A 19,976-nucleotide genomic window follows, 5' to 3' on the forward strand; every position below is an offset into this window, starting at 1 on the left:
TAACAGTCCAATACGAGAACCACAGTCACAGGTGGGACAGACAGTGGTTGAGGGAAGGGGTGGGTGGGACTGGTTTGCCGCACGCTCCTTCCGCTGCCTGCGCTTGTTTTCTGCATGCTCTCGGCGATGAGACTCGAGCTGCTCAGCGCCCTCCCGGATGCACTTCCTCCACTTAGGGCAATCTTTGGCCAGGGACTCCCAGGTGTCAGTGGGGATGTTGCACTTTATCAGGGAGGCTTTGAGGGTGTCCTTGTAATGTTTCCTCTGCCCACCTTTGGCTCGCTTGCCGTGAAGGAGTTCCGAGTAGAGAGCTTGCTTTGGGACTCTCATGTCTGGCATGCGAACTATTTGGCCTGGCCAGTGGAGCTATCGAGGTAGTGCTGCACTGTCGGAGGTGCTGTCTTTCAGATATTAATCTTTTGAAGAATGAGAGGTAATCTCATTGAAACCTATAAAATTCTTATTTAGCTTGACAGAGTAGATGCTGGGAGGATGTTTCCCTCTGGCTGGAGTGTCTAGAACCGGGGATCACAGTCTCAGTGTAAGAAGTTAGCCGTGTGGAATTGAGATGAGGAGAAATTTCTTCACTGAAAAGGTTGTGAATCTCTACCCCAGAGGATTGCTCAGTCGTTGAGTATATTCAAGACAGAGTTCGATAGATTTTTGGATACTAAGGAAATCAAGGGATTTGGGGATATTGCAGGAAAGCGGAGTTGAGCGAAAATCAGTCTTATTGAATATTGTCTTATTAAAAGGCAGAGTGTGCTCGAGGAGCTGAATTACTTACTCCTATTGCTGCTACTTGTGTTCTTACGAGACGTTAAACCGAGGCCCCGTCTCTCTCTCTCTCTCTCGGGTGGACATAAACGATCCCACGGCACTATTTCAAAGAAGAGCAGGGGTGTTCTCCACGGTGTCCTGGGGCAAATATTTACCCCTCAACCAACATCACTAAAACAGATTATCTGGTCATTATCTCATTGCTGTTTGTGGGAGCTTGCTGTGCACAAATTGGCTACCGCGTTTCCCACATTACAACAGTGACTACACTTCAAAAGTACTTCATTGGCTGTAAAGCACTTTGGGAGGTTCTGAGGTTGTGAAAGGCGCGATAGAAATGCAAGTCTTGCCTCTTTGTTACAAAATTACGGTCGCGTAAAACTGACAGAAAGCTCACCCAGGCGGTAGCAGTTCTGGTTTAAGTAGTCGATCGACATTTGTTGTGAGCCTATTTGACTACAGCAAGCAGCACATCCAAAGCACACCACCCAACACCCACGTGCACCACCCAGCAGGGGCCACTGGATAGTGAACGGCCGAAACGATGACTGCCCTTCCCCGCCCAGAGTTACTGACTGTGACTCCGGGGTCTCTGCTGCTGTGCCAGCCCAGAGCAGCCCACTCCATCGTGGCACCGTCTATCCCGACTACCCCACGCAGTTCACCGCGCGACTAAAGCATTGGGGAGCTCACTCCTGCACCTCTAACACTACGTTTCTTTTTTTCTTACAGCTAAGGAGGAACGAATAGCCAAGGAGAAGGAGCTTGGGATTTACAAAGAGCAGAAGGTACCCTTTACTGCAGTGACTTGACTAATTGAGGTCCCCAAACTCTGGAATTGCTAATATTTGCATTTTTAAATATAACTGCTTCATCGTTAAGTTTTACTGACTCCTTCCTTGGCTGTGTCCTACAGACTGTTCCAGCGAATGACATTGGTCGACAGATAATACTTGTGATATTATCAATCGTACAGCCGCTTGAGACCTGGCCAGGCTTTTCTTCTGTGTATGTCTGTTTCTGTGTCTCTGTCCTTCTCTTTCTTACTCCGTGTCTTTCACTCTCTGTCTCTCTTTCTGTTACTGTCTCTCTCACTCCGTCTCTCACACTCACTGCCTCTCTCTCTCTCGCTTCATCACTCCCTCTCTCTCCCCCTCGCTCCGCCCATCTCCCCCTTCCCCTCCCCTCCCCTACCTCCCCTACCCCCCCTCGCTCCGCACCTCCCACCACCCTAACCCCCCTGGCCCCGCCCCTCTTCCTCCCCCCCGGCTCCGCCCCTCTTCCTCCCCCCCCCCCCCCCCGGCTCCACCCCTCTTCCTCCCCCCGGCTCCGCCCCTCTCTCCTCCCCCCCCCCCAACCCCCCCGGCTCCCCAGTCTCTCTTCCCTCTCTCCTCCCACCCCCCCCCAGCTTCGCCCCTCTTTCCTCCCCCCTCTCCTCCCCCCTCCCAGCTCCGCCCCTCTCTCCTTCCCCCGGCTCCGCCCCTCTCTCCTCCCCCCCCAACCCCCCCGGCTCCCCCCCTCTCTCCTCCCTCTCTCCTCCTCCCCCCCCGGCTCCGCCCCTCTCTCCTCCCTCTCTCCTCCTCCCCCCCCGGCTCCGCCCCTCTCTCCTCCCCCCCCGGCTCTGCCCCCCTCTCCTTCCCCCCCCCCCGGCTCCGCCCCCCTCTCCTCCCCCCCCGGCTCCGCCCCCCTCTCCTCCCCCCCCCGGCTCCGCCCCCGGCTCCGCCCACGGCTCCGCCCCTCTCCTCCCCCCCCCGGCTCCACCCCTCTCTCCGCCCCTCTCCTCCCCCCCGGCTCCGCCCCTCTCTCCTCCCCCCCCCGGCTCCGCCCCTCTCTCCTCCCCCCCCAGCTCCGCACCTCTCTCCTCTCCCCCCCCCCCCCCCCAAGGATCAGCCCCTCTCTCTCTTCTCCCCCCCCCCCCCCCCCCCAGCCGGATCCACCCCTCTCTCTCTTTCTCCCCCCCCCCCCCGGCTCCGCCCCTCTCTCTCTCCCCTCCTCCCACCAACTCCGCCCTTATCTCTCTCCCCTCCCCCTCCAGATTCCTCTCCTCTCCTCCCCCCTGGCTCCGCCCCCATCTCCTCCCACCCCGGCTCCGCCCTTCTCTTTCCCCTCCCGACTCCGCCCCTCTCTTTCCCCCCCACCCCTGGCTCCGCACCACTCTGCCTCCCAGCGGCCCCGCCCCCCTCTCGCTTCGCCCCTCTCTCCCTCCCACCGGCTCCGCCCTTCTCTCACTCACCTCCTCCCACCAGTTCCGCCCTTCTCTCTCTCCCCACCCCCTCCCGGCTCCTCCCCTCTTTCCTCCCCCCCCCCCCCCGGCTCCGCCCCTCTCTCCTTCCCCCGGCTCCGCCGCTCTCTCCTCCCCCCCCAACCCCCCGGCTCCCCCCTCTCTCCTCCCTCTCTCCTCCTCCCCCCCCCCGGCTCCGCCCCTCTCTCCTCCCCCCCCGGCTCTGCCCCCCTCTCCTTCCCCCCCCCCCCCCCCCGGCTCCGCCCCCCTCTCCTCCCCCCCCCGGCTCCGCCCCCCTTTCCTCCCCCCCCCGGCTCCGCCCACGGCTCCGCCCCTCTTCTCCCCCCCGGCTCCACCCCTCTCTCCGCCCCTCTCCTCCCCCCCGGCTCCGCCCCTCTCTCCTCCTCCCCCCCGGCTCCGCCCCTCTCTCCTCCCCCCCCCCCCCCCAGCTCCGCACCTCTCTCCCCTCCCCCCCCCCCCCCCCCCCAGGATCAGCCCCTCTCTCTCTTCTCCCCCCCCCCCCCCCCCCGCCGCCGGATCCACCCCTCTCTCTCTTTCTCCCCCCCCCGGCTCCGCCCCTCTCTCTCTCCCCTCCTCCCACCAGCTCCGCCCTTATCTCTCTCCCCTCCCCCTCCAGATTCCTCCCCTCTCCTCCCCCCTGGCTCCGCCCCCATCTCCTCCCACCCCGGCTCCGCCCTTCTCTTTCCCCTCCCGGCTCCGCCCCTCTCTTTCCCCCCCACCCCTGGCTCCGCACCACTCTGCCTCCCAGCGGCCCCGCCCCCCTCTCGCTTCGCCCCTCTCTCCCTCCCACCGGCTCCGCCCTTCTCTCACTCACCTCCTCCCACCAGTTCCGCCCTTCTCTCTCTCCCCACCCCCTCCCGGCTCCTCCCCTCTTTCCTCCCCCCCCCCCCCCCCGGCTCCGCCCCTCTCTCCCCCCACGGATCCGCCCCTCTCTTCTCTTCCCCTCCCCCCTCACCCCCCCCCCGGCTCTGCCCCTTTCTCCCTCCCACCGGCTCCGCTCCTCTCTCCCCCTGTCTACGCCCCTCTCTCCGCCCCCTCCCGCCCAGCTCCGCCCCTCTCTGCCCCCGCTCTGCCCCTCTTTCTCTCCCTCTCTCTCCGCCCCTCTTTCTCTCCCTCTCTCTCTCACTCTCTCTCTCTCTCTCTCTCTCTCTCTCTCTCTCTCTTTCTCTCTCCGTCCCCCCTCTCCCTCGCTCCGTCCCCCCTCTCGATCGCTCCCTCGCTCCGTTCCCCCCCATCCCGCTCGCTCCGCCTCTCTCTCGCTCGCACCCTCGCTCCGTCTCTCGCCCCCTCGCCCCGCCTCTCGCCCTCTTGCCCCCTCGCCCCGCCTTTCGCTCCCGCATCCTCGCCCCGCCTCTCGCCCCCTCGCCCCGCTCCTCGCCCCGCCTTTCGTCCTCTCGCCCCCTCGCCACGCCCCCTCGCCCCGCCCCCACACCCCCTCGCCCCGCCTCTCGCCCCGCCCCCACACCCCCTCGCCCCGCCTATCGCCCCGCTCCTCGCCCCGCCTTTCGTCCTCTCGCCCCGCCTCCCTCGCCCTCGCCCCGCCTCCCGCCCCCTCACCCCGCCTCCCGCCCCCTCGCCCCGCCTCCCGCCCCCTCGCCCCGCCTCCCGCCCCCTCGCCCCGCCTCCCGCCCCCTCGCCCCGCCTCCAGCCCCCACGCCCCGCCTCCCGCCCCCTCGCCCCGCCCCTCTCCCCTTCTCTCGCCTCGACCCGCCTCTCGCCCCCTCGCCCCGCCTCTCGCCCCCTCGCCCCGCCTCTCGCCCCCTCGCCCCGCCTCTCGCCCCCTCGCCCCGCCTCTCGCCCCCTCGCCCCGCCTCTCGCCCCCTCGCCCCGCCTCTCGCCCCCTCGCCCCGCCTCTCGCCCCCTCGCCCCGCCTCTCGCCCCCTCGCCCCGCCTCTCGCCCCCTCGCCCCGCCTCTCGCCCCCTCGCCCCGCCTCTCGCCCCCTCGCCCCGCCTCTCGCCCCCTCGCCCCGCCCCCTCGCCCCGCCTCTCGCCCCCTCGCCCCGCCTCTCGCCCCCTCGCCCCGCCTCTCGCCCCCTCGCCCCGCCTCTCGCCCCCTCGCCCCGCCTCTCGCCCCCTCGCCCCGCCTCTCGCCCCCTCGCCCCGCCTCTCGCCCCCTCGCCCCGCCTCTCGCCCCGCCTCTCGCCCCCTCGCCCCGCCTCTCGCCCCCTCGCCCCGCCTCTCGCCCCCTCGCCCCGCCTCTCGCCCCCTCGCCCCGCCTCTCGCCCCCTCGCCCCGCCTCTCGCCCCCTCGCCCCGCCTCTCGCCGCCTCGCCCCGCCTCTCGCCCCCTCGCCCCGCTCCTCGCCCCGCCTTTCGTCCCCTCGCCCCGCCCCCACACCCCCTCGCCCCGCCTCTCGCCCCCTCGCCCCGCTCCTCGCCCCGCCTTTCGTCCCCTCGCCCCGCCCCCACACCCCCTCGCCCCGCCTCTCGCCCCCTCGCCCCGCTCCTCGCCCCGCCTTTCGTCCTCTCGCCCCGCCCCCACGCCCCCTCGCTTCGCTCCCGCGCCCCGCCTCCCGCGCCCCGCCTCCCGCGCCCCGCCTCCCGCGCCCCGCCTCCCGCCCCCTCGCCCCGCCTCCCGCCCCCTCGCCCCGCCTCCCGCCCCCTCGCCCCGCCCCCTCGCCCCGCCTCCCGCCCCCTCGCCCCGCCTCCCGCCCCCTCGCCCCGCCTCCCGCCCCCTCGCCCCGCCTCCCGCCCCCTCGCCCCGCCTCCCGCCCCCTCGCCCCGCCTCCCGCCCCCTCGCCCCGCCTCCCGCCCCCTCGCCCCGCCTCCCGCCCCCTCGCCCCGCCTCCCGCCCCCTCGCCCCGCCTCCCGCCCCCTCGCCCCGCCTCCCGCCCCCTCGCCCCGCCTCCCGCCCCCTCGCCCCGCCACCCGCCCCCTCGCCCCGCCTCCCGCCCCCTCGCCCCGCCTCCCGCCCCCTCGCCCCGCCTCTCGCCCCCTCGCCCCCTCGCCCCGCCTCTCGCCCCTCGCCCCGCCCCTCGCCCCGCCTTTCGTCCCCTCGCCCCGCCCCCACCCCCCTCGCCCCGCCTCTCGCCCCCTCGCCCCGCTCCTCGCCCCGCCTTTCGTCCTCTCGCCCCGCCCCCACGCCCCCTCGCTTCGCCCCCTCGCCCCGCCTCCCGCGCCCCGCCTCCCGCCCCCTCGCCCCGCCTCCCGCCCCCTCGCCCCGCCCCCTCGCCCCGCCTCCCGCCCCCTCGCCCCGCCTCCCGCCCCCTCGCCCCGCCTCCCGCCCCCTCGCCCCGCCTCCCGCCCCCTCGCCCCGCCTCCCGCCCCCTCGCCCCGCCTCCCGCCCCCTCGCCCCGCCTCCCGCCCCCTCGCCACGCCTCCCGCCCCCTCGCCCCGCCTCCCGCCCCCTCGCCCCGCCTCCCGCCCCCTCGCCCCGCCTCCCGCCCCCTCGCCCCGCCCCCTCGCCCCGCCTCCCGCCCCCTCGCCCCGCCTCCCGCCCCCTCGCCCCGCCTCCCGCCCCCTCGCCCCGCCTCCCGCCCCCTCGCCCCGCCCCCTCGCCCCGCCTCCCGCCCCCTCGCCCCGCCTCCCGCCCCCTCGCCCCGCCTCCCGCCCCCTCGCCCCGCCTCCCGCCCCCTCGCCCCGCCACCCGCCCCGTCGCCCCGCCTCCCGCCCCCTCGCCCCGCCTCCCGCCCCCTCGCCCCGCCTCCCGCCCCCTCGCCCCGCCTCCCGCCCCCTCGCCCCGCCTCCCGCCCCCGCGCCCCGCCCCCTCGCCCCGCCTCCCGCCCCCTCGCCCCGCCTCCCGCCCCCTCGCCCCGCCTCCCGCCCCCTCGCCCCGCCTCCCGCCCCCTCGCCCCGCCTCCCGCGCCCCGCCTCCCGCGCCCCGCCTCCCGCCCCCTCGCCCCGCCTCCCGCCCCCTCGCCCCGCCCCCTCGCCCCGCCTCCCGCCCCCTCGCCCCGCCTCCCGCCCCCTCGCCCCGCCTCCCGCCCCCTCGCCCCGCCTCCCGCCCCCTCGCCCTGCCTCCCGCCCCCTCGCCCCGCCTCCCGCCCCCTCGCCCCGCCTCCCGCCCCCTCGCCCCGCCTCCCGCCCCCTCGCCCCGCCTCCCGCCCCCTCGCCCCGCCTCCCGCCCCCTCGCCCCGCCTCCCGCCCCCTCGCCCCGCCCCCTCGCCCCGCCTCCCGCCCCCTCGCCCCGCCCCCTCGCCCCGCCTCCCGCCCCCTCGCCCCGCCTCCCGCCCCCTCGCCCCGCCTCCCGCCCCCTCGCCCCGCCTCCCGCCCCCTCGCCCCGCCTCCCGCCCCCTCGCCCCGCCTCCCGCCCCCTCGCCCCGCCTCCCGCCCCCTCGCCCCGCCTCCCGCCCCGCCTCCCGCCCCCTCGCCCCGCCTCCCGCCCCCTCGCCCCGCCTCCCGCCCCCTCGCCCCGCCTCCCGCCCCCGCGCCCCGCCCTCTCGCCACCTCGCCCCGCCTCTCGCCACCTCGCCCCGCCTCTCGCCCCCTCGCCCCGCCTCTCGCCCCCTCGCCCCGCCTCTCGCCCCCTCGCCCCGCCTCTCGCCCCCTCGCCCCGCCTCTCGCCCCCTCGCCCCGCCGCTCGCCCCCTCGCCCCGCCTCTCGCCCCCTCGCCCCGCCTCTCGCCCCCTCGCCCCGCCTCTCGCCCCCTCGCCCCGCCTCTCGCCCCCTCGCCCCGCCCCTCGCCCCGCCTCTTGCCCCCTCGCCCCGCCTCTCGCCCCCTCGCTTCGCCCCCTCGCCCCGCCTCTCGCCCCCTCGCCCCGCCTCTCGCCCCCGCATCCTCGCCCCGCCTCTCGCCCCCTCGCCCCGATCCTCGCCCCGCCTTTCGTCCTCTCGCCCCCACACCCCCTCGCCCCGCCTCTCGCCCCCTCGCCCCGCTCCTCGCCCCGCCTTTCATCCTCTCGCCCCGCCTCCCGCCCCCGCGCCCCGCCTCCCGCCCCCTCGCCCCGCCTCTCGCCCCGCCTCCCGCCCCCTCGCCCCGCCTCCCGCCCCCTCGCCCCGCCTCCCGCCCCCTCGCCCCGCCTCCCGTCCCCTCGCCCCGCCTCCCGCCCCCTCGCCCCGCCTCTCGCCCCGCCTCCCGCCCCCGCCTCCCGCCCCCACGCCCCGCCTCCCGCCCCCTCGCCCCGCCTCTCGCCCCCTCGCCCCGCCTCCCGCCCCCTCGCCCCGCCTCTCGCCCTCTCGCCCCGCCTCTCGCCCCCTCGCCCCGCCTCTCGCCCCCGCATCCTCGCCCCGCCTCTCGCCCCCGCATCCTCGCCCCGCCTCTCGCCCCCTCGCCCCGCTCCTCGCCCCGCCTTTCGTCCTCTCGCCCCCTCGCCCCGCCTCTCGCCCCCTCGCCCCGCTCCTCGCCCCGCCTTTCGTCCTCTCGCCCCGCCCCCGCGCCCTGCCTCCCGCCCCCTCGCCCCGCCTCTCGCCCCGCCTCCCGCCCCCTCGCCCCGCCTCTCGCCCCGCCTCCCGCCCCCTCGCCCCGCCTCCCGCCCCCTCGCCCCGCCTCCCGCCCCCTCGCCCCGCCTCCCGCCCCATCGCCCGGCCTCCCGCCCCCTCGCCCGGCCTCCCGCCCCCTCGCCCGGCCTCCCGCCCCCTCGCCCGGCCTCCCGCCCCCTCGCCCCGCCTCCCGCCCCCTCGCCCCGCCTCCCGCCCCCTCGCCCCGCCTCCCGCCCCCTCGCCCCGCACCCTCGCCCCGCCTCCCGCCCCCTCGCCCCGCCCCCTCGCCCCGCCTCCCGCCCCCTCGCCCCGCCTCCCGCCCCCACGCCCCGCCTCCCGCCCCCACGCCCCGCCTCCCGCCCCTTCGCCCCGCCCCTCGCCCCGCCTCTCGCCCCCTCGCCCCGCCTCCCGCCCCCTCGCCCCGCCCCTCGTCCCGCCTCTCGCCCCGCCTCTCGCCCCCTCGCCCCGCCTCTCGCCCCCTCGCCCCGCCTCCCGCCCCCTCGCCCCTCCTCTCGCCCCCTCGCCCCTCCTCTCGCCCCCTCGCCCCTCCTCCCGCCCCCTCGCCCCGCCTCTCGACCCCTCGCCCCGCCTCTCGACCCCTCGCCCCGCCTCTCGACCCCTCGCCCCGCCTCTCGCCCCCTCGCCCCGCCTCTCGCCCCCTCGCCCTGCCTCTCGCCCCCTCGCCCCGCCTCTCGCCCCCTCGCCCCGCCTCTCGCCCCCTCGCCCCGCCTCTCGCCCCCTCGCCCCGCCTCTCGCCCCCTCGCCCCGCCTCTCGCCCCCTCGCCCCGCCTCTCGCCCCCTCGCCCCGCCTCTCGCCCCCTCGCCCCGCCTCTCGCCCCCTCGCCCCGCCTCTCGCCCCCTCGCCCCGCCTCTCGCCCCCTCGCCCCGCCTCTCGCCCCCTCGCCCCGCCTCTCGCCCCCTCGCCCCGCCCCCTCGCCCCGCCCCCTCGCCTCGCCCCCTCGCCCCGCCTCTCGCCCCCTCGCCCCGCCTCTCGCCCCCTCGCCCCGCCTCTCGCCCCCTCGCCCCGCCTCTCGCCCCCTCGCCCCGCCTCTCGCCCCCTCGCCCCGCCTCTCGCCCCCTCGCCCCGCCTCTCGCCCCCTCGCCCCGCCTCTCGCCCCCTCGCCCCGCCTCTCGCCCCCTCGCCCCGCCTCTCGCCCCCTCGCCCCGCCTCTCGCCCCCTCGCCCCGCCTCTCGCCCCCTCGCCCCGCCTCTCGACCCCTCGCCCCGCCGCTCGACCCCTCGCCCCGCCTCTCGACCCCTCGCCCCGCCTCTCGAGCCCTCGCCCCGCCTCTCGAGCCCTCGCCCCGCCTCTCGAGCCCTCGCCCCGCCTCTCGAGCCCTCGCCCCGCCTCTCGACCCCTCGCCCCGCCTCTCGACCCCTCGCCCCGCCTCTCGACCCCTCGCCCCGCCTCTCGACCCCTCGACCCCTCGCCCCCCTCTCTCTCTCTCTCTCTCTCTCTCTCTCTCACTCCGAATCTCTCTCTCTCTTTTTCTCACTCCGAATCTCTCTCTCTCTTTTTCTCACTCCGAATCTCTCTCTGTCTTTTTCTCACTCGCCCCCTCGCCCCGCCTCTCGCCCCCTCGCCCCGCCTCTCGCCCCCCTCTCTCTCTCTCTTTCTCTCACTCCGAATCTCTCTCTCTCTTTTTCTCACTCCGAATCTCTCTCTCTCTTTTTCTCACTCCGAATCTCTCTCTCTCTTTTTCTCACTCCGAATCTCTCTCTCTCTCTCTCTCTCTCTCTCTCTCTCTCTCTCTCTCTCTCTCTCTCCCTTCCCCGCTCTGTCTTTCCCCAGCTCCGTCTCTTTCTCTCTCTCTCTCTCGTGTACGCGCGCGCTCTCCCCGTCTACTTCTGTCTCTGTTTCTCTCTCTCTCTTCTCCCCCGCCACCCCCCACGATACCTGTCTGTCCAATGATCCATCACGAGACAGCTACAGATGAGAGAGGCTATTTGCTGTCCAGAAAAGGCCAGCAGAGCCTGGTTTCCCTGATAGTTGATCTTTCATCGCAACCTCCAATCTCTCTTTCCATCAGCACCCCTCTTGTCTGTTTTATCGTTACTGTGTTAAGTCCTGTTCAAACTCGCTGTCCTTTTCCTCCTCGGCTCCAGTTGCCCTATCCTACACACACTTTCTCCTTCCTTTATTCTCTCAGTATTGAAATCAAGATTCATCGCAGTCTCCTACTTCTGCCTCATTCTTGCTCGGAACCTCCAAGCTGGAACGCCGTAGCACACTCTGCCTTTCTCTTTCCTCCAGTGTTCAAAGCGTTGAAAACCCAAGCTTGTTGTCACCTGCTTATTCATTTTTCCCAAACTTCCTATTTCTCAATGTAATAACATAACAAATTAGGGATGCAATGCCAATTTGGAAAGAATACTGAGGACTTAGCCAGGATTTGGCCACCTTTTCCCTCCTTTCACTGACTGGCTGATAGAATCATAGAAATTTAGGGAGCCTATCATGTCTGTGCCAACTGAGAAAGAGCTATCCAACCTAATCCCACTTTCCAGCCATAGGTCCGTAGCCCTGCAGGTTACAGCACTTCAAGTATTTTTTAAATGTGGTGAGGGTCTCTGCCTCTACCAGGCAGTGAGTTCCAGACCCCCACTGTGTGAAAAATGTTCTCAAACTTGCCTCTAAACCTCCTACTAATTACTTTAAATCTATGCCCCCTGGTTGTTGACCCTTTTGCTAAGGCAAATAGGTCCTTCCTATCCACTCTATCTAGGCCCCCTCATAATTTTATACACCTCAATAAGGTCCCACCTCAGCCTCCTCTGTTCCCAAGAAAACAAACCCAGCATCTTCAATCTTTCCTCATGGCTAAAATTCTTCAGTCCAGGCAACATCCTTGTAAATCTCCTCTGTACCCTCTCCAGAGCAATCATATCTTTCCTGTAATGTGGCCAGAACTCGCAGTATAGCTGTGGCCTAACTAGTGTTTTATACAGTTCAAGCATTACCTCCCTGCTCTTGTACTCTATGCATCGGCTAAGTGTTGATCGAGCATACTCCTTCAACATTCGGTAACTTGGAGCTGGGAGCTTCCTGTAAACATTCTCCCTTTCTTTCAAAGCCCAGAAAATCGTCCAAGAAACGCGAGCCAATCCGAGCCAGCACGGCAGGGGAGGCCATAGAGAAAATGCTGGAACAGAAAAAGATCTCGAGCAAGATCAATTATGACGTGCTGAGGGATCTGAACAGCAAGGGGAGTAGCACTCCGACCCGGGAGGAGAGCGACGGCGGTAACCGTGGTGGCAGTAACAGCAGTGGCAAGAAGGGCCCAGCCCAGCGAAGGACGGCCGCTAACTCCCGGGGCCTCGCTGCGCCCATCAGCAACCTGGGCAAGAGGTACAGTTAGCGGCTCCCGCAGTGCAGTGCAGGCGTGTGGACTTAATCCACCGCTAAATGCTACCTTACTGTAAACTTGTACAACGTACATCACCTTACATCGAAAATATGGGACTGCTCTGTCCCCCATAGCAGGCCTTATAGGGACAGAGGCAGCGGGAGTGGGACTCATTTGGAAAACCCTTTCCAAGAGACGACACAGGCATGATGGGCCGAATGTGTACAGATTTTATCTCCCTCCCTAAGGAACGATATACTAGCCTTCGAGGGGCTGCAATCAAAGTTCACCAGACTGATTCCTGGGACCAGAGGTTTGTCTTGTGAGGAGAGATTGAGTAGAATGAGCCTATATTCTCTGGAGTTAAAGAACCTCTCGGGACGTCGCAAAGTGCTTTACAGCCAATGAAGTACTTTTGAATTATAGTCACTGTTGTAATGTGGGAAACGCGGCAGCCAATCTGCGCACAGCAAGCTCCCACAAATAACAATGTGATAATGACCAGATAATCTGTTTTAGTGATGTTGATTGAGGGATAGATATTGGCCCCCGGAAACCGGGGATACCTCCCCTGCTCTTCAACAAAATGGGATCTTTCACATCCACCTGAGAGGGCAGTGAGTATCAACCACGTCTACTGAGCCAGAAGATTGTGGGTTCAAGCTCCACTCCAGAGACTTGAGCATATAATCTCGGCTGATACTCCAGTGCAGTGCTGAGGGAGCGTTGCCCTGTCGGAGGGGCAGTGCTGAGGGAGCGTTGCCCTGTCGGAGGGGCAGTGCTGAGGGAGCGTTGCCCTGTCGGAGGGGCAGTGCTGAGGGAGCGTTGCCCTGTCGGAGGGGCAGTGCTGAGGGAACGCCGCACTGTCGGATGGCCAGTACTGAGGGAGTGCCGCACTGTCGGAGGGCCAGTACTGAGGGAACACCGCACTGTCGGGAGGGGCAGTACGGAGGGAACGCCGCACTGTCGGAGGGGCAGTACTGAGGGAACGCCGCACTGTCGGAGGGGCAGTATGGAGGGAGCGCCGCACTGTCGGAGGGGCAGTACGGAGGGAACGCCGCACTGTCTGGAGGGGCAGTACGGAGGGAACGCCGCACTGTCGGAGGGGCAGTACTGAGGGAACGCCGCACTGTCGGAGGGGCAGTACTGAGGGAGCGCCGCACTGTCTGGAGGGGCAGTACGGAGGGAACGCCGCACTGTCTGGAGGGGCAGTACGGAGGGAACGCCGCACTGTCGGAGGGGCAGTACTGAGGGAACGCCGCACTGTCGGAGGTACCCTCTTTCGCATGAGATCATGCACTGAGGCCCTGTCCACATTCCAGATGCATATAAAAGGTCCCATCCCATATGTGAAGAAGAGCAGCGACTATGTCAGGGTGTTCTGGCCAACTTTTATCCCTCAACCAACACCGCCCTACTAGTAAACAGCAACAACTTGCGTTTAAATAGCACCTTTAACGCCGTAAAACGTCCCATGGCGCTAAAGTAAAGTATGGTCCCAGATTTTAGGATTGGTTTTGAAGAGACTTGGGAAGGCAGAGTGGTTTTGCGAAAGAGTTGCCTGGAGCAGGAACGTGGTGGGTGAAGGACTGGCCTCTGATGGTGGAGCACAAAGCACCAACAAGCTGTGGGCCCCGTGTTCAAGGAGCAGGAACAAACCCAAGAGAATTTCTTAGAAAATGCTGATGGAAATGTGAAATAAAAGCATGAAGTGTTCGGTACGCAGAGCAGCTCGTCAGCAGAACATGCACACGCACCCCTATGTGTTGGCTGCCCTGTGCATTTGCAGCAGGGCTCTCTTGTTTGTTTCTAAAGTAAAGCAGACACACCTCTGGGTCTGGGTCACACATCACCGATCTGGGCAGGTGCCATCACAGCCTGGCAGTGGACCCTGAGCTGACTCCCTTTCCCTGCGCCATAGATGGTTCAATGTGCTTCACGGTGCAGCTTCCGGAGCTGAGTAGAGGGGGGGGGGGGCTCGTCTATCACACTGCTTGTTGCAGCGCCTGGCACCGAGACTGCAAAGCCGGCTGAACCCGGCGCAAGGGAAGCTTCAGCATCTGATTGGCTTCTTGAGATCTCACTGCTGATCATCCTGAGATAGATGCCAACTGCTTAATCTGCTCATCCTTGACTTTGGAAATGACCTCACCTTCATTTAGTACAGGGTCTGTGTGGCTCAGAAATAGCTTAGTAATAATCTTGTTTGGGAGAGCCATCAGCAGAAATCAGTAGAAGAGGTGTGCAGTCAGCTAATCTTCCATCGGAGACAAATTAGGTCAGCGAGTCCTTGCAAGCTGTGCTAAAAATACGAAAATAATTGTGTCAGGGGCTGCTGTCCGAATCTGATATCTGTTAATGTTACTATTAGTGCGGAACCTGATTCTCTTTACTCCTCTTCCCGTCCCGAATCCTCTCTGTTCAGGGCTGTGCTCCTCTCTCAGCTGCTTGCTGCGATCAGAGTTGAACGATAGTTGACTGAGTGCCAGCCATTAGTGCGTTGGTTTTCATGAATACTTAATGCGCCCTGCTGTTTTGTGTGTTGGTGCCGTACTGCAATTACTCCTCTCTGCGAAGAGCTCTTTGGCTGCAGCTGGACCCCGCTGTAAGCTCGTGCGGAGTTTTATTGTATTTGTTTTCCTCCTCTTCTCTCCTGAAAGGCCCGGACTCCTGCTGGGGTATAGTTCCGCGCCCTCTGGCCACTCTTCCTGTGTAGGTTTAGTTGATGAGTCATGGCAGGCTGTTCAACTGTGCAGGGCATCATATTGGAGACCAATGCTGTCTTCACCTGACCTGCACCCGCTTACTTTTCAGTGATTATGAGTGGAAATTTTTGACTGATTTCCTCCCCCCACAACACTTCCCCCTACCCAAGGGCAACCTTCTCTTATTGTATTTCCACATAAGCTTTGTGCCTGACCTGATCCCATGTCACTGCTTCTTAAAGCTGCTCACTAGGAACTGTGTGAGAGAGGTCCAGGCTGATACTTCCTCTGATTTATTTAAAAAAAAATGTCTTTCCTTTTATTCACCCCGTTTGATCTGGAGCGTCTGGGAGGGATTGTTGGCATCAACCCACGTTACAACGCAACTCCATACCTTTGACTCCTCTGATATATTACACACCTATTAACAAGTGGTTGGGATTTGGAATGCACTGCCTGATAGGGTGTTGGCTACAGATTCAATAGTGGCCTTCAAAAGGGGAATCGGACATGTACTTGAAAAGAAAAAATTCGTAGGACTATGGGGAAAGAGCAGGGGGAGGAGGACTAATTGGATCGATCTTTCAATGCGCCGGCACAGACACGATGGGCCGAATAGCCTCCTCCTGTGCTGTAAGGCTCTGTGATCCTATGACTCCTGCCCTGTCTCAGGCGACGAGCTCAGCTCGGACCAGTGTTCGAACCTGTGCAGCTAACTTACTCACGTCATTAACCAATTTGGCCATGAGGACCGAGTACTGTCTTTGAAGGGACAGTGAACCAGGCAGTGTGTGTGTGTGTGTGTATGTCTGTGTGTATGTTCGTCTGTGTCCGTGCACGTGTCTATGTCCATTTGTGTATACATGTGTGTATGTACGTGTGTGTATGTCCATGTGTGTGTACATATGTGTATGTTCGTGTATGTGTGTGTGTCTGTCTGTGTCCATGTGTGCGTATGTCCACGTGTGTGTACTTGTGTGTATGTGTGTATGTGTTTATGCGCATGTGTGTAGCTAGATCACGAAGCCCTCCACGTACCGTGATGCCCTCCAGCTTGCGAGCACCCACCGACCCTGCTCGCACGCGAACAGTATCCTGCTGCAGCGTTAAACGGCTGGCCACGCACCTTCCAGAAAGGAAAGAAGAAACCTAACACACGACTATGACTTCCATTGTACGCGGGATCCTTGCACAGATGCACATCTATCTGGCACCACATGTCTGAGATGGATTCCTTGAAGTGAAAGTGACCCACAATACATCCATCTTAACCCTAATGAACACAAATAGGAATATCTACAATTCTTCCATTAGGAACGAAGGCTTTAAATAAACCCTCCGTGATTATAAATGGGGAAATGCAGTGCAGACTGAATTAGATTTTTTTAAATATTTGGTTGTTCTGGTCGATAGCTTTTGTTTCCTGTTTCTTTGAGAATAACTGCAGCATATAATACCCTATGATTAGTTCTCTATAAATAAATTGATTGCCATAGGTACACTAGGGGCAGGTAAATCTCCTGGTTATTCAGAATTGGGTTAGCTGGTCTTAAAGGATATTTCTGGCCTAATTTGCTTCAGGCTATGTGGCAGACCCAGTGTGTTCCTGCAGGCGGGCTTGCTTTAGTCATCGAATCATAGAACTTTATAGCACAGAAGGGTCGGCCTATCGTTTCCCGACAAAGAGCTATCCCACTTTCCAGCTCTTGGTCCATGGCCTAATAGGTTACGGCACTTCAAGTGCACATTCAAGTATCTTTTAAATGTGGTGAGGGTTTCTGCCTCTACCACCCTTTCAGGCAGTGAGTTCCAGACCCCCACCACCCTCTGGGTGAAAAGAATTCTCCTCAAATCCTCCTCTAAACCTCCTATCAATGATTTTAAATCTATGCCCCCTGGTTATTGCCCCCTCTGTTAAGGGAAATGGGTCATTATTATCCACACTATCCAGGCCCCTCATAATTTTATACACCTCAATAAGGTCTCCCCTCAGCCTCCTCTGTTCCAAAGAAAACAAACCCAGTCTATCCAATCTTTCCTCATAACTAAAACGCTTCAGACCAGACAACATCTTCGTAAATCACCTCTGTACCCTCTTTAGTGCAATCACATCCTTCCTGTAATGTGATGACCAGAACTGCACGCAGTACTCCAGCTGTGGCCTAACCAGTGTTTTATACAATTCAAGCATAACATCCCTGCTCTTATATTCTATGCCTCGGCTAATAAAGGCAAGTATCCCGTATGCCTTCTTAACCACCTTATCTACCTGTTCTGCTACCTTGAGGATCTGTGGACCTGCACTCCAATGTCACTCTGCTCCTCTACACTTCTCAGTGTCCGACCATTTATTGTGTATTCCCTTTCCATGTTAGCCCTCCCCAAATGTATTACTTATGCACTTATCCCTATTGAATTCCATTTGCCACTGTTCTGACCAGTTCATTAATATCTTCCTGCAGTCCGCAGCTTTCTTCCTCATTATCAACCACACGGCCAATTTTTGTATCATCTGCAAACTTCTTAATCATACCCCCCTACATTCAAGTCCAAATCATTGATATATTCCACAAAAAGCAAGGGACCCAGTACTGAGCCCTGCGGAACCCCACTGAAAACATCCTTCCAGTCGCAAAAACTCCCATCAACCATTACCCTTTGCTTCCTGCCTCTGAGCCAATTTTGGATCCAACTTGTCACTTTGCCCTGGATCCCATGGGCTTTTACTCTTGTGACCAGTCTGCCATGTGGGACCTTATCAAAAGCTTTGTTAAAACCCATGTACACATCATCAAACGCACTACCCTCCTGGTTACCTCCCCAAAAAATATTATCAAGTTAGTCAACAAATCCGTGCTGACCTGTCCTTGATTAATCTGTGTCTTTCTAAATGAAGATTTATCCTGTCCCTCAGAATTTTTCCATAAATCTTCCCACCTCCGAGGTTACGCTGATTGGTCTGTAGTTACTCGGTCTATCCCTTTTTCCCTTTTTAAACAACGGTACAATGTTAGCAGTCCTCCGGCACCACACCTGTAGCCAGAGAGGTTTGGAAAATGATGGCCAGAACATAACAACATAAGAAAGAGGAGCAGGAGTAGGCCATTTGGCCCCTCGAGCCTGCACTGCCATTTAATAAGATCATGGCTGATCTGATCATGGACTCAGCTCTGCTCCCCATAACCCTTGATTCCCTTGTTGCTCAAAAATCTGTCTATCTCCACCTTAAATATATTCAATGATCCAGCCTCCACAGCTCTCTGGGACAGAGAATTCCACAGATTTACAACCCGCTGAGAAGAAATTCTTCCTCATTTCAGTTTTAAATGGACGGCCCCTTATTCTGAGACTGTGTCTCCTAGTTTTAGTTTCCCCTAAGAGTGGAAACATCCTCTCTGCATCCACCCTGTCGAGCCCCCTCATTATCTTTATATGTTTCGATAAGATCACCTCTCATCCTTCTGAACTCCAATGAGTATAGGCCCAACCTACTCAACCTATCTTCATGTCAACCCCTTCATCTCTGGAATCAACCTAGTGAACCTTCTCTGAACAACCTCCAATGCAAGTATATCCTTCCTTAAATACGGAGACCAAAACTGTACGCAGTACTCCAGGTGTGGCCTCACCAATACCCTGTACAGTTGTAGCAGGACTCTGCTTTTATACTCCACCCCCCTTGCAATAAAGGCCAACATTCCATTTGTCTTCCTAATTACTTGCTGTACCTGCATACTAACTTTTTGTGTTTCATGCATAAGTACTTGCTCTGAACCCTCAGGATCTCCTCCTTGAATGCTCTGACACTGATTTCCCATCAAGTAGCTGTTTTGGCTAAATCTCATCCCCGCTTAGTAAAATTGGCTTCTCCCCAATTGGGAACTTTTATTCCTGGTCTATCTTTGTCCTTTTCCATTAATACTCTAAATCTACCCAAAATGCTCTCTCATTGAAACCGGCTTCATTCCCTAAAACTAAGTCCAGAATCGCCCCCTCTCTTGTTGGGCTTGCTACATACTGGCTAAAAAAGTTTTCCTGACTGCATTTGAAGAATTCTGCTCCCCTCCGCCCTAACTTGAAGAGAAGAAAAGACAACAGTGATACTGCCCGTCCTCTTGTGAAGTAGTTGACGTCTTCCTGGGATGCTGGATTCCAGATGGGTTGAGCACCCCTTGTTGCGCGCATCCCCCCCCCCGAACCTCACACAAGTGTGAAACTCGACAGAGTGTGACAGCAGGCTCATCCATTGTAGGGGTCTGACGGGCACGCCTGAATCTGTCCTCACTGGGCTGGGCACACTGAAGCAGGGCTTCTTGGCCAGCGATTAGGAGTAGGAATCCTGGCTGATTCGTTCCTCCGCTCTCTGGCTGAGTCGAATTGTAGCACGTGCCCCTACTCCCATCCCCCACTGTCAGCTACCTCAGCACAGGCTTGGGACATTATGGTCTGTATGGCCCAGTTACACTCGGGACTTTTGGCGAAGTGTGGTAACACACTCGCCGCTGAGTCAGAAGGTTGCAGCTTCAAGTCCCACTCCAGAGACTTGAGCACAAAAACCAGTCCAGCGCCAGTACTGAGGGAGTGCTGCACTGCCTGAGGTGCCGTCTTTCGGATGAGACATTAAACCGAGGGTCCATCTGCCCCTTCAGCTGGGTGTGAAAGATTCCATAGCACTATTTCGAAGCAGGGCAGGGGAGTTCTCCCCGGTGTCCTGGCTAATATTTATCCCTGAATCAACATCTGTTAGATTATGTAGTCATTATTGCATTGCTGTTTGTGGGAGCTTGCTGTGCGGGTCGGCTGCTGTGTTTCCTGCATTACAACAGTGACTCCACTTCAAAAAACAAAGTACATCATTGGCTGTAAAGAGCTTTGGGACATCCTGAAGTCATGAAAGGCACTTTGGAAATGAAAGTCTTTTATATAACTTTCAGTGGCGCAGTGCAGACCCTAATTGGCCAGTTAAGTTAAGGGGGATAGAGAGATGTGGGAACAGGATGATCACATGGGATTAGGATTACTGTTTGTGTGGAGGATAAACAACGCGGACTGATCGAGCCAAACGGCATGTTTACATCTCACAACTTTTAGATAGTTCCAGCATCTGCAGACCCAGTAGTTTCATTGCTTAATTTCATTATATTGTTGACCTCTTTCTCTCAAAAGTTATATTTAGATTTATATTGAATAATTAAATATCAATGGATTTTTTAAAAATTCACAAGGGGGGGGAAAAATTAAATGTCAACATTTTAGCCGTGAGACAGCATTAGATTTGAAAGCTTGAGTAAGAGCTGTAGCAGATTTGAAGGTCAGTTCTCGAAAAAGACTCAATGGCCTGATGCAGTACTAAACCATCTGGAGCAGCTCTGTCCCGCACGTCATCCCCATTGGGCTGAGCTAACAACTATCAGCCAAGGAGCAGGCAGAAACAGTTACCCCCCCCCCCTTTCCTGCTCCCAATCCCTATTCATTTACTCCCCACTCCCGTTCTCTGTAACTCCCTCCCTTTGCACCTCCGCTCCTTCCCAGCTTTCTAAAGCCTC

General features: G+C 62.0%; 1 protein-coding gene across 5 annotated transcripts in view; it reads left to right on the top strand.

The window, feature by feature from the left end:
* brf1b (BRF1 general transcription factor IIIB subunit b) overlaps positions 1–19,976 on the top strand; it is a 409,723-nt gene that overhangs the window by 299,064 nt on the left and 90,683 nt on the right. For all 5 annotated transcript variants that reach the window (XM_070879697.1, XM_070879698.1, XM_070879700.1 and 2 more), the window contains 2 exons: positions 1,513–1,568; positions 11,453–11,727. In XM_070879697.1, coding sequence (XP_070735798.1) covers positions 1,513–1,568; positions 11,453–11,727 — 331 coding nt within the window. The remainder of the gene's footprint in view (positions 1–1,512; positions 1,569–11,452; positions 11,728–19,976) is intronic.

The sequence above is a fragment of the Pristiophorus japonicus genome, chromosome 4, assembly GCF_044704955.1.
Source record: "Pristiophorus japonicus isolate sPriJap1 chromosome 4, sPriJap1.hap1, whole genome shotgun sequence".
Lineage (NCBI taxonomy): Eukaryota > Metazoa > Chordata > Chondrichthyes > Pristiophoridae > Pristiophorus > Pristiophorus japonicus.